This window comes from Chiloscyllium plagiosum, chromosome 37, assembly GCF_004010195.1.
Source record: "Chiloscyllium plagiosum isolate BGI_BamShark_2017 chromosome 37, ASM401019v2, whole genome shotgun sequence".
Classification (NCBI taxonomy): domain Eukaryota; kingdom Metazoa; phylum Chordata; class Chondrichthyes; order Orectolobiformes; family Hemiscylliidae; genus Chiloscyllium; species Chiloscyllium plagiosum.
In genome coordinates, this window is record NC_057746.1 from 23,509,942 (window position 1) to 23,523,491 (window position 13,550).

Consider the following 13,550-nt stretch of genomic DNA (forward strand, 5'->3'; position numbering starts at 1 on the left):
GAAGTGGACGAGGCTGAAACAATTACAGCATTTAAAAGGCATCTGGATGGGTCCATGAATAGGAAGGATTTAGAGGGATATGGGCTATGTGCTGGCAAATTAGACGAGATTTATTCAAGATATCTGATCGGCATGGACCGAAGGACCTGTTTCCGTGCTGTACATCTCTATTACTATGATCCTATGAAATGAAAATCTTACCCAAAAGATTTTCTTGTGAGTCTATGGCGACTACCAGTCTACTTAGGTATTGGTAATTTCTGCAAGAAATGGAACATTTAGTTTGGAAGTGTATTGTTTACACTTGCTGCACTAAACAATTTCACTCTGTGGGGCTGTGATAAAGGAACCTGTTGAAACGGTTCCGGGCATCAATATTTCCTGAAACGCCCTCAGTTCCGCAGTCCGGAACATGCGTTTCAAGAAAACGGTCTCACACACTTTAAACATTATCACAGCTCCTCTCCCCAGTGATGCTGCGATACCTGTTGAGTATTGCCAGCTGGTTCGTAAGAGCTATCATTTCACTTTTCACAATCTTGGCCTCCGATTCAAACCAGAAACTCAGAGAGGAATTTCTAAACTACAATCCACAATCAGTTGGCATGCGGACTAACGCATACCGACCCCGAAAACTAAGTATTCGGCTGTTCGGCAGAATAGGACATGGGAAATCAACATTTATTAACAACTGCCTGTGTGTGGTCAAGGACACCGAGTATCGAAACGAAGCTGGTGAAGGGGATTCGCAAGAGAGTTTCACAGTTGAACTAAAGCGATACAGACTCAGCGATTATGTTGAAATTGTCGACAACATTGGAGCAAAATCGTACAGTTTCAGTGAATGTTACGAATTCCGTGCTCAGTTAGGTATATATTTTTGTCTTGTTCCTCTTTGTTGCTGTAAATGATTGAGGTTGTCAGATCAGCGGGTTACAAAACAGAAGAAGCGAAGCAGCTCAACTGGGCGTTCATCAGCAAATGGGTAATTCTCACTTTGATTATATTTCACAGATGTTCTCACTTTGTTATTTGTAGATGGGTATCGAAAAGTGGGCAAACAAGTCGGATCTGAAGACTGGGGGAATTATTTTCGGGACTGCGTGACATCACGAGATGCGGACTGGCAAAACACAATGTACATCCCAGTAATTATTTACAGGTAATGGTCAGGGATTTAAACAAGATTTATAGCAGCACACACTCTACTGCAAAGCCATTCCTCCCTGTACACATTGACGCGTACAGTCTGCTCCTCAAGGTAACAACCATTGGAATATCTAGATTAACGTATTTTGAACGGTTTTACACAGTTTCATATAAATCTTTAATCTCTTAATGGACAAGTGGTCTTTGGAGACTCTATATCACAAGAGATAACCCGAATAATTAGATTTTTTTTAGAAAAACCTATTTGACAGCAATGTATCTCTTTTTTGGGCATTCCCATTCCGCGTCCCAGCTGTCTCCCTGTTCCTCCAAACGAGCCGTTCAGATGCCATCTCTAAGTCCCCCACACAGCGTGCTGCACTGAATACAATCCATGTTTTCAAATAGAGTGGGTTTTAGTAGGCGTTGGATTGGTATCTGCCTATTTCACTGGAACAGGTTCTGAGGGGCGGGCTCTGCACTAAATGACAATGTGGTGGGGCTGAGACCCGAATCCCTCTCTGGTCTGAGTAACTGGGTAGGTGGCATACCGTTTGATAGTGGTGACTAATTTCCATGATCATGTTCTTCGCTCTTTCCCAGTTTTCCCATCTTTTCAAAGACAAATACGGATACGTAATACTGTATATGCTAGCCTAGCCAAGCCAGCCAGACCCATGAAATAACAAAAAAACAGATCCAATGAAGGTCAACACCAATTCTTGCCATTTCCAAACTAACTGTGATAAAATCCATTCGTTCTGCAGTGACCACAAATTCAATCAACGGACCCTGACGACGCATGATGTTAGTATCGTTTATTCTGTTCAAGAAGAAACTGTTAACCAGTCTAGGGTGTAGGTTTGCGCACTGAGCTGTAGGTTTGATATCCAGATGTTTCATTACCTGGCTCGGTAACATCATCAGTGGCTACCTCCAAGTGAAGCGAAGCTGTTGTCTCCTGCTTTCTATTTATATCTTTCTCCTGGATGGGGTTCCTGGGGTTTGTGGTGATGTCATTTCCTGTTTGTTTCCTGAGGGGTTGATAGATGCCATCTAGATCTATGTGTTTGTTTATGGCTTTGAGGTTGGAGTGTCAGACCTCTAGGAATTATCCGGCATGTCTTTGCTTAGCCTGTCCCAGGATAGATGTGTTGTCCCAGTCGAAATGCTGGCTTTTTTCATCCGTGTGTAGGGCTATGAGGGAGAGAGGATTGTGTCTTTTTGTGGCTAGCTGGTTTTCGTGTAACCTGGTGGCTAACTTTCTTCCTGTTTGTCCTATGTAGTGTTTGTGCACAGTGCGCAGATTCCTCAAGAACAAACCACGACAAGCAGACCAAACGCAGCCAGAAACCCTAACCACCTTACCATACATCAAAGAAGTACTAAGACCCCTCAGAATTCTAGTAGCACACAAATCCACCAACACTCTCAAACAAAAACTATCAAACTTAAAAGACCCAGTACATCCCATGGACAAAACGACGTCATCTACAAAATTCCATGCAAGGACTGCCACAAACACTACATAGGAGGAAGAACGTTAGCCACCAGGATACATGAACACCAGCTAGCCACAAAAAGACACGACCCTCTCTCCCTCGTAGCCCTTCACACGGATGAAAAAAGCCAGCATTTCGACTGGGACAACACATCTATCCTGGGACAGGCTAAGCAAAGACATGCCAGAGAATTCTTAGAGGTCTGGCACTCCAACCACAACAAGCACATAGATCTAGATGCCATCTATCAACCCCTCAGGAAACGAACAGGAAATGACATCACCACAAACCCCAGGAGCCCCATCCAGGAGAAAGATATAAATAGAAAGCAGGAGACAACAGCTTCGCTTCACTTGGAGGTAGCCACTGATGATGTTACCGAGCCAGGTAATGAAACATCTGGATATTAAACCTACAGCTCAGTGAGCAAACCTACACCCTAAACCGCAACCTGAGCTACAAACCTTCACAAACCTTGTTAACCAGTCTATTCTGTCAATATAATTGATTATTTTGATGGAATTTGCTTGCACATCTGGAGTTTTTAGATGCTCAGGCAGCTGGATAGGAAACCTGATTGGTTGAGAGAAAAATATTCACACTCCCAGCAGTGGGTTAATGTTTTGCTATTATGTTCAGGCAGGTTGGTGGGAATCTGCTTTATATTCATTAGTGTGTAATGAATATTCATTAACACTCAGGTCCTTGGAACTTTGGTTCACCAACACAATCTTGTGTGTAAACAGGAAGCTAGTGTTCACAAGCCTGACAATTTATGCATGTATAGTTGAAGGAGGCTTGTGTACCGACGTGGAGTAGACTTCTTCCTGCAAACTCTGATGAGTGCAAACTTCTTGGTTCCTTGACTCCTTTATGACAAAACCATTTCTTTGCACAAACTGTTAAAATGAAAGAGTGTGAGGTTTTTGATTGACTCATGGAAAGCTTGAATGATACAAAGTCTGGCTTGTTTGTCGCACACAAGGTGAGCAGTAAAGCCTGATTGGGCAAATGTACCCTCCCAAACAACACAGCCGCACAGCAGCTCTGTCTGGGACTAGCAAGGAAGGATGAATTCAATAAGGACCTCAACTCAAAGGTGCCTTTTGTGGATAATGGATTATCCTATGCAAGCGTTTTGTGAAAAACTATCAAAAGCACTGACCTCCACAACTGTCTCATTCTAGGCTGCTTGAATGAGTCAATGTGGCCTTTTGTTGCCATCCATTGGGAAAACAACTTCTCTTTCCTCTTAAAAAGTCTTTAGATGAATCTTTAGCGATGCATTACTAATACGTGGTGCCAATTTTCCCCTATCTCTGGCATCTCCAGGGCTGTTTGGCAGTGACAATAGATAAATGGGTTGTGAGATCTGAAGCATGACACCCCGATGTTGAAGTCCAGCATGTCCCAATAGGCTTCAGAACTGTCTGCTGATGTAATTTCATGCTTTACCTGTGCAAGCAAACGTAAGGAGCTGAGAAGAACATAATTGCACAGAAAAACCCAAATTGCCATTGGACCCAAAAGGCCCTCTCACTTTTACACTTACCTTCACACTTAATCTCAAAAAGAAAATTCTGCTCCTTATAACTGGCTCTGAAAGGATCAAATATATATGGTAACACATTATCTTTTGCAGAGGAGACTTTCTATCTTTCCAACAGGAGAAACCAAAGATAAAGCCATTAACTGACAGTGCACGCAAATTTACTGGTAGGTTCATGATGATTATTTTTGATTTAAGAAATAATGGAGACTTCTAATATTTTTGGATTAAATCCCCACATTTTCTAGATGATATATTATCCCAGCAGATTAAAAAACAACAAATGCAATGCTCAATCAAGAAACTGTGGGCTATTTCATCTAACTTCAGTCACTGAGAAAATTGTATATTTCCATTATTAAACAAGTAGTAACAGATCATTTTGAATAATACAATAGCATAATATAATCAAACAGAGCCAATATTGACCTTAAGAAAAGGAATCTGCATTTGACAATTTATTAAAGCTCTTTGTGGATGTAAAAAGCTGGAATAATAAAATAGTATCTATTGCTGTAGTGTGTTTGAATACTGTAAAGATATTTTGATAAGGTGTCATCAGAAAGTTTGCTGCAAACAATCAATGTTTTGTTTGTAATACAGAATTGAAATAAATAGGTCAGTTTCAAGTTAGCAAACAGTAACTGGTGATTTTTTTTTTGTCAGGGATCTTTGATGAGACTTCAAGTATTTGCAAAGTACATTGGTGATTTGGATGAAACGGTGTTGCTATTAAACCACCTAGATGGGCAACAACTGGATGAGTAACAAAGAAGTGTGGGAAAGCAAATTATGAAGAGGACAAAGAGAATATGCAAAGGGTTGTTGTATATTATGAGAGTGGATAGATATCTGACAGGTGGAGTACAATGTGAGAAAATGTTAGGTTAACCACTTTGACAGGAAGATGAGAAAATTAAAAAATATTATTTACATAGAATGCATCAGAAAATGTTAGCATGCAAATGCAGCAAATAATTAGGATGACAAATGGAAAATTGCCATTTAATGCAAGGGTTAGAATATAAATGTAGGAGAGTTCTGTAACAACAGACAAAGTATTGGTGAGACAATAGCAAGATTAAGGTGCAAGAAAGAACTGCACATGCTACAAATCTAAAAGTAGCAAAAGCAGAAATTGCTGAAGAATCTCAGCAAGTCTGCTAGCATTTGCAAAGAGAAAACAGAATTAATGTTTTTAATTCAATAATCAATCTTCCTAAGTTGTATTTGCATAATGTATTAAAAATGTCACAGGTGTCTTTGGAAAGATATTGGACAACTGGAGACAAAATAGTCAAGAAAGAAAGAAATATTCAATGGGGTAGGAGCAGGCTTAAATAATAGGTCTCCCAGAATGATGCTGTTTATGGATTTTGGGAAAGTTTTAGAAATAAGCTTTTTAGATTTGAGGAATATCTGAGGCTCTGGAGGGAGGAACTCCAAAGGGATGAGCGCTAGTCTTGGATACAATAATATAATGTTCAGTTGTAAAGTCATGGTCCAGGGTGATTTGGCAAGAGGTTTTGGAGAATTGGTGCTCTGGCTCGGCAAGACAACAAGGCCACTTGTTCATAGATTAGCAGGTTTGATAACAATTCCAGGGTTAGTTCTCAAAGTGGAGTGCAGGAATTTCAAAGGGAGATAAGTTCGAGTGAATAGAGAAGCAGTCACATTGACAGTTCTCAATGGCATGATCAATAATAGATCAAAGGCATGAGGAAGCAGTCCCAATGGAGTGAAACACAAGAGGTTGTTGGAATAATCTGGTGATTGGGGTTCTTTTCTGAAGAAAGATAAAACGAGAAAAAAAATGCATATGTGTTAGTGTCTTCCAGTGAGTGTATCAGCAGTTTGACTAGGAATGCACAGCACTTCCAAGTTTTGCCAGGACTGCTGTTCATGCATAATCATGCTGACACCAGTGAATTAGTTAATAGGTGAGGACCATACCAAATGACATGGTGGAGCAGACAGGAAGTCATTGCCACTGCTGTTACCTCACAAATTCCGTGGTTCAAGCACTATATTTAAAGAACATCCAGGTACATAGTCATCTCCTGAAAGCCAGGACCATAGTTCTTGTCTGAGAGGAGGCAATGAGAACTAAACTACTGCCATCATCTCTCTTCATCTGCCACCTGGTGATCCCTGAAGCTGCTCCCATTCCATATAAAAATGGACAAATGCGTGTGCACAGAGAACGAATGAACCCATGGTTCAGTAAAGCCTGGGAATGTCTGGGAATTGCTAGCAGTTCTGTTTCCCTCTTTCTCTTCTGTATCTTTGAGCAATGTTAGCATCATTTATACACTGGTCTCCACCTACCTCAGTTAACTCCATCCTCAAACTTAATTGTGATAACTCTCACCTAATAAGCCATATCTGTATAAAGTCAGGCTGACTCAGGAAGAGGATCTCATCACCCCGGCCCCTCACGCAAATAAAAAATATTCTCTTCATCACTACTGACCATCAATCTATCACCCAACTGGCCAATTATTACTTATCCAATGACCCTTGAGACTTTCCACTGCTGTGGATCTGACTTCTTGATAAGTCATCCATCACATTGACCCCCTCGCTATCATCCTATATTTTTCCATTTCAACTTCAACTTCAGGACTTCACCATTGACCTTCCTCATCAAACCACTGATTTGCCCACACCTTGCTGGTCTGACCATTTTTGGCATTGCCATTTCCTCTGTAGTCTGGCTTCCTCCCTCTGTCCAACATGAGGTTTTTAAGGTCAGCACCTCTCTCAGTCCTACAGTCCCTTGGGCAGCTGTGCCCCCTTCCCCTTTTATTGCCACCACCCAATCACCATCTTCAATGTCTCTGAGTATAAAAGATCAGTAGTCCACTCCAATGTCAATTTGATAGATCCATCCAACAGTTGTGAAGCTAATGTACTTTGTATTATTTGTTGATGGGATATGAGCATCACTGTCTTGGTAGTATTTGTTGCATATCTCTAGTTGCCTTGGAGAGTGTGTTGTGAGCGTCCTTCCCTGAAGCGCATGTATTCCTTGATGTGTAAGGACATTCATATATACAGTTAGAAATGAAGTTCCAGAATTTTGCCCTAGTAATACTGACAGAATCATGATTTATTTCCTAGTCAGGATGATAGGTGATTTCGAGGGTAATTTATAGATAGTAGTGTTCTAAATGGTAACCATCGCAGGTTTGGAAGCTGCTGCTTGAGGAGCCAAGGTGTTATCACCTTGGAGACGGTGCACATTTCTGCCACCTGCATCTGTGGTCAAGGGCGTGAATATTGAAAATGGTGGATGGAGGTCCAATTAAGTGTCTCATTTTTAAAAGGCCTGTTTGTTGGAATAATGCAACCATTACAAACTGAATACGCTACTGAACCTTTGGGCTTAGCAAGGTTACATTGCTAAGTTACTTTTTAGCAATGAAATGATGCTTTGCTAATCAACCTCTGATGTAGAAAGGAAAGTCGAATGTTATTGCTACATCTTATAAATTATCTTGAGAGATTTAAAATATGTTAATCCAGATTTTCTTTCCTCCTTTATTTCTCGTTCTTTACCTGCTCTGATTTGTATTCAATGATTTTCTTTTCCAAAATTTCTGTGTTCCTTTCTTAATCCTTGAATCCCATTGGTTATGGGCAGACAAGCTCAAATTAGGAGCAGGAGTAGTAATTTAGGTCCTCAAACCTACTCTACTATTCACTAACGTCGTGAAGAATCTGATTGAAAATATGGAACACCTACCTCTGATAATCTTTCACCCCTTTGCTCATCAAGAATTTATCCATCTGTGCCTTTAAAATATTCAACAACTTTTCCTACCACGTTTATTTCCTAATACATATGACACTCTGTGACAAAATATTTCTCCTCATCTCTGTCTTAAATGAGAATCTTCTCATTTTAAACAATGACCCCGAATTCTATATTACTTCACAGGAGATTTTCTCTCACTGCACTCTGTTGAGACTCCTAAGGATCTTATATGTTTTAATCAATCCATCTTTTACTCTTTGAAACTCCAGCAGATATGAGTCTAAGCTGTCTATCCTTTTCATAAAAGACAACACACCCATTCCAGGTATTAGTTTATTAAATCTTCTCTGAGACATTTGTATCCTTCCCTAAGTAAGAACCTTCACCTATACATGGTACTCCAGATTAGATCAAATAACTGGACAGCTGGTTTCCATTCAAAATTATGCCAATATTATGCCAATGTTAGGCTCAATTCCTACATTGTCTGAATTTATTATGAAGGAGTCTCCCTCTCAACTTCACCCCTTGTCTGTGGCATGATGCCTGTCAGGTTAAACCACCACCAGTTGTCTCTCTCTCTCTGTCTCTAATGAGAAAGCAGGATGATGGTCTGGTAGGACTATGACAACTTAACATTTTACTCCAGATATGGTCTCACCGATGCCAATATAATGAATAACCTCCCTACCATTGTACTGAATTCCCTTTGCAATTACTTGCTGTAATTACATATTAATCTTTTACAATTCATACATGAGAACACTGAGGTTCCTCTGCATCCCAAAGCTCTGCAAGCTCTGCAATGTATTTCAATAATATATTGTTTTCGTATTCCTGCCAAAATGAATAACTTCACATTTTCTAACATTACAATGCATTTGCCAGACCTTTTCCTATCTATATCCCTTTTGTAGTCTCCTTATTTCCTCTTCACAACATGCTTTCCTGTCTATCTTTATCTTTCTGCTGTCAGCAAATTTGGTGACTCTGGCTTCAGTCTGTGCGTCCAAACCTCTTACATAAATTATAAAAAGATGGGCGCCTCGCACTAGTCTATGTGGCACACCATTTCCTGCATCTAGTCAACCAGAAAATGACTTGTGCCTATTCTCTATTTCTTGTTACCCAACCAATCATCTATCCATGCCATTATATTACACCAAGGAGTTAGGCTATTGGTTCAGTTACTTATTGAGATGCCAGATAATCCTTTGTCTCCAGTGCAGCAATTTGCCCTTCCTGCAAGATAAACTGCAAAAATACTTTCAAGCTGAAGGTGTTGGGAAAAACGTCAAACTCCTGCTGCAGGATGCACTGATTCAGCAAGATTTTCTGTAAGAGACTAAAAGATACTAGAGAGAATCACAGTCATACAGCATGGAAACAGACTGAATGGTCCAACTATTCCAAGCTGACCATATTACCAAACTAAATTAGTCCCACTTGCTTGAATTTGGCCCAAATCCCTCCAAAGCTTACACATTCTTGTATTTATCCAAAAGTCCTTTAGCTGTGTATGCATCACTTCCTCTGACAGTTCATTCCACGCGCACAAACTGCTCTGTGAAAAGTGTTGCCCCTCATATCCTTTTTAAATCTTTCTCTTCTCACCTTAAAAATGTAGCACAAAATTTTGAACTCCCCCACTCTCAGGAAAAAATTCCTTGGTATTCACCTTATCTATGCCCCTCATAATTTTATAAACCTCTATAAGGTCACCCTCTCAACCTTCTGCACTCTAGTGAGAGAAGTCTCAGCCTATTTTTGTAACATTTTTTGCATTTTCTTCAACTTTTCTGCAGGAATGTGGCCAATAATTGTTATAACTCAAGCAACAGGAATCGGAAATTTCAATGTAAATGCAATTTTTCAGTCACTGCATTGTCCTGATGTTTTCCTCCTGAACAACTATCATTGGAAGGATGACCAAAATGTTCCAGTAGAACGGGATGAAGAAACTGATGAAATGATACTGAAGATTCTACTCCAATGTTTGAAACGTGTAAAAGAGGTAATAGAGTCAATTACTACAGAATACAAACCTGCAAAGTTTAACTGAATGCATATAGTTCTGGAAAGGTAAAGGGTTGCAGCTGCAATGAATCCAATTTTTATTTGCTTTTTGAAGACTGTGTTAAAAATTAAATGTGTTTCTTTCAATCAAGCAATCATTTCTAGACTCTGTAATCTGGCTTTTTGATTTGTGACTTTCAAAGCTGCTTTTTACTAATATTCAAAGAATATTCAACATTAGAAGGAGTAATTGCCAAATCCTATCTTGCAGAATAAAGTGGAGTAGCATGTCAAGGTAACAGACTCAAATGTTAGATTAGTGATGGACAGAAACAAAAAAAACAATTGAAAGCATAAGTTCAAACCTGTAATAGGGCTGTTGGAGATCTCAGCAGGACAAAATGGAACCAAAGATTGACAAGAGCTAATGAAACCAAATAGTGGCTGATTTCTAAGATGGAGATAATACAAGTACAGACTAAGATGATTCAAAAAAAAAATCAGAAAAACAGGGACCAGGGACTAAAAGAAGAAAGAGAATGTGATGAAAGAAAAAGAGTGAATGATGCATGTCAGACAAATTCTTAAAGCAAGAACCAGGTCAAATAGATTAAGATGAAAAGGGGCATGATAAGTCAAATACAGCTGTATATTACGACACAGATAGTAAAAAGTAGAGTGGGGTACATTAGAGATAAAGTGAAAGACACTTAGGCAATGAAAATATTTAATAAGTCCCTTACATTGGTGTTTACTCAGGAAAGAATGTTGATTAAGTAAAAGTAGAAGTGGAGGTTGTACAGGTAATGGATCAGGTGAAAATTGGGAAGGAGATAGTACTGAAACAACTGGATATTCTCAGAGTGGATTAGGCATCTAGACCAGCTGATTTTGATTTCAATGTGTGGGTGGAGATAGTGGAAGTGCATTCCATATTCTTCCACTCCTCCCTAGATCTGGGAGAGGCATCAGAGTTTTGAAAAGTGGCAAAAGTGACACACTCATTCCAAAACGTATGTGAGGACATTTGAAGTCAGTATAGACTGGTCGGTTTAACATTAGTGATGAATAAAAGTTTGGAGTAATAGTCAGGAACAAAAAAAAAAACAAGCATTAGGAGAGTTTGCTGTTGCTGGTAATGATGTGTCTAGAAGAGTGATATTTGATCTTCTGGAAATATATGAAATGATGAAGGAGTTTCACAAAGTACATGCAGAGGGAATATTTCCCCATGATGGAATCTCAAGAAAGCGAACATTGTTCCATTATAAGGCATCACCTATTTCAGATGGAACTGAATTTTTACAAATTTTCTATTCAGAGAAATGTAAGGTAATATCTTATCCATAAGCAAGATCAGAATATTCAATTAGAACTGGAATCTCAGATTTCTTATGAATTTTATGATAGGCAATATTTTCTTTGGTTATAGCAACACTGCCGATGAAATATCAATTCAGTTTTATATTTCATTGAATGGCTGATTTGCTCTTTGCATTGAAAACACACCCTTCTTCTGCAAGTGTAGGCTTTGCTTCTTTGCTATACTTGACAAAGGATATTTAATTTACTTACGTCTTGGTTGAGATGAAGATTTAAACCAGATTTGGATTTTGTTTTGTGGAAGAATGCACTGCATTTGATTCTATTCACAATTCCTCAGGCAATATCTGCATCTGATGTAGCAAGTGCTGGATAGCATGGATTGATAAGTGGCAAGTAATTATGCCTCATGAATGCCAACCAATGATCATCTGTAATTAAATGAAGTTTAAGCTTCCATTTGTAAAATGTTTCTTTTTAACTGTTCTATGAATTCTGTAATTGTACATTGTTATGTGAAAAAACTGGGAATTCACTTTTCCTCATATTATTGGCATCAATCTGAAACTGTATTGTTGGAATCAGAAGGTGCACATTTGTAATGAAAATCTCTCCAAATAAAGGCTATAACATTGTTTAAAAAAATGTCTCCAGTTCTAGCTTTCAGCATTTGGTTTGATGGAATTCTAGCACCTTGCTGACAGAATGTTCGAAGAACTAATTTTCATTTTTGAGCAGTTTTAAAAATACAAAAAAAAACTTTCCTAAATAGCGCTTGATTTGAACTTTCAGTTGAGCATAGTTCATACGTTATAACTGTGCATGCAGTGAAGATTAAGTTTTAACACTTCCAGTTTTCAGATTCCTGAATTTTAGTTAAACATCACATTACACATTTTGAGTTGCAGATCCTCCCGTCTTGTAAAAGCCTGCACAGCTTTCTCCTTATATTCACCAGCCTTCCAGTCAGGGCATCATTTCCTGCTTAATCAACCAGGTCAGTGGTTTCAGGTTATTCTCTGGGACTTTAACCTTAACTCAATCTATAATCAAACTGTCAATGTGTTAAGGTTCTCTCAGTAGTCAAAGTGTATGTGTGTGGTGATGATGATGAGGAGAAATGACCTGTGTTCAGTTATTCCAACCTGGTACAGTTACTTGGGGAACCAGATCAGGACCGAGCCACCACAAGATTCTGATATAAGTCCTGCAGCCGCAGATATTTCTGCTTCGTCAACTTCTCCTGGAGCTAGTAACTATCACTTCAGAATCACACCCTATCCTAGAAGAGTTTCCCCACTCTTATAAGGAACATTTCTGGCAGCTTCCTTTATGCTAAATTGCTTCAGCTGTTATTTAGATCATTTTTACATAACATTTGCTGTTCCGTGCAGCTGAACTGAGGGCTCTGCGCAGACCAGGAACCTAAACCAAAGCTTTGACATTATCTCTTCAAATTATTTTACTTTTGTTCATTTAATTCAGTACATTTAGTATGTTTCCAGACTGTAGGGGATCTAATCTACACCATTTTTCAGGAATACATTTGATGCTAAATGAAGGATAGCTTTGAAACATTCAATAACATTTTCATTAATGCTTCTCCAACCATCAACCAAAGGCTTAAATGGACCAGTCACATGAATAGTGTGGCTACAAGGGCAGTTCAGAGGTTGCATGTTCTGTGCTGAATAATTGAATGCTGGATTCTTCAACGCCTTTTTGCTGCCTAAAAGGTGCAATCAAGAATGTGATTAACATTATCCACTTGACAGCTCCTACAATAATCAGGAAACTTCTCAGCTTCTAGGACAAAGCATGCTGTATGATTGGCACTTGAGTCATCATCTGAAACAATCCCTTTCTCCATATGTGCACCATGTTGTTGGAATGTACACTGCAGCAAGTTTCCAAAACCTTTCTTCCAATATTCTTTTTCTGAACCAGTCACCTCTCCTACAGAGGAGGAAAAGGGCAGCAGATGCATGGAACACCACAACCAGAAGGACTATTTCTAAGCTGCACACCCCACTGTTGTTTTATTGGATGTCGGAATACTGAACTCCTCACTAACAGCATTATGGGTGCATCTTGGCCACATGGACTATAATTACGACAAGACCATATTACACACAGAGTATAGAGATGTACAGCATGGAAACAGACCCTTCAGTCCAACCCATCCATGGCAACCAGATATCCCAACCCAATCTAGGCCCACCTGCCAGCACCCGGCCCATATCCCTCCAAA

The 13,550-nt window shown here is 39.3% G+C and overlaps 1 protein-coding gene across 2 annotated transcripts in view; it reads left to right on the forward strand.

Moving 5' to 3' along the window:
- Positions 1-434: 434 nt before the first annotated feature.
- Positions 435-13,550, forward strand: part of LOC122541379 — a 68,206-nt gene continuing 55,090 nt past the window's right edge. Inside the window, exons 1-4 of one of the 2 annotated variants that reach the window (XM_043678102.1) lie at positions 435-870; positions 1,039-1,162; positions 4,294-4,367; positions 9,766-11,944. In XM_043678102.1, the coding sequence (XP_043534037.1) occupies positions 474-870; positions 1,039-1,162; positions 4,294-4,367; positions 9,766-10,022 (852 nt within the window). In that variant the 5' untranslated portion in view covers positions 435-473 and the 3' untranslated portion in view covers positions 10,023-11,944. Of the gene's footprint in view, positions 871-1,038; positions 1,163-4,293; positions 4,368-9,765; positions 11,945-13,550 lie in introns of those variants that run through there. The other variant, XM_043678103.1, reaches the window with a different exon arrangement.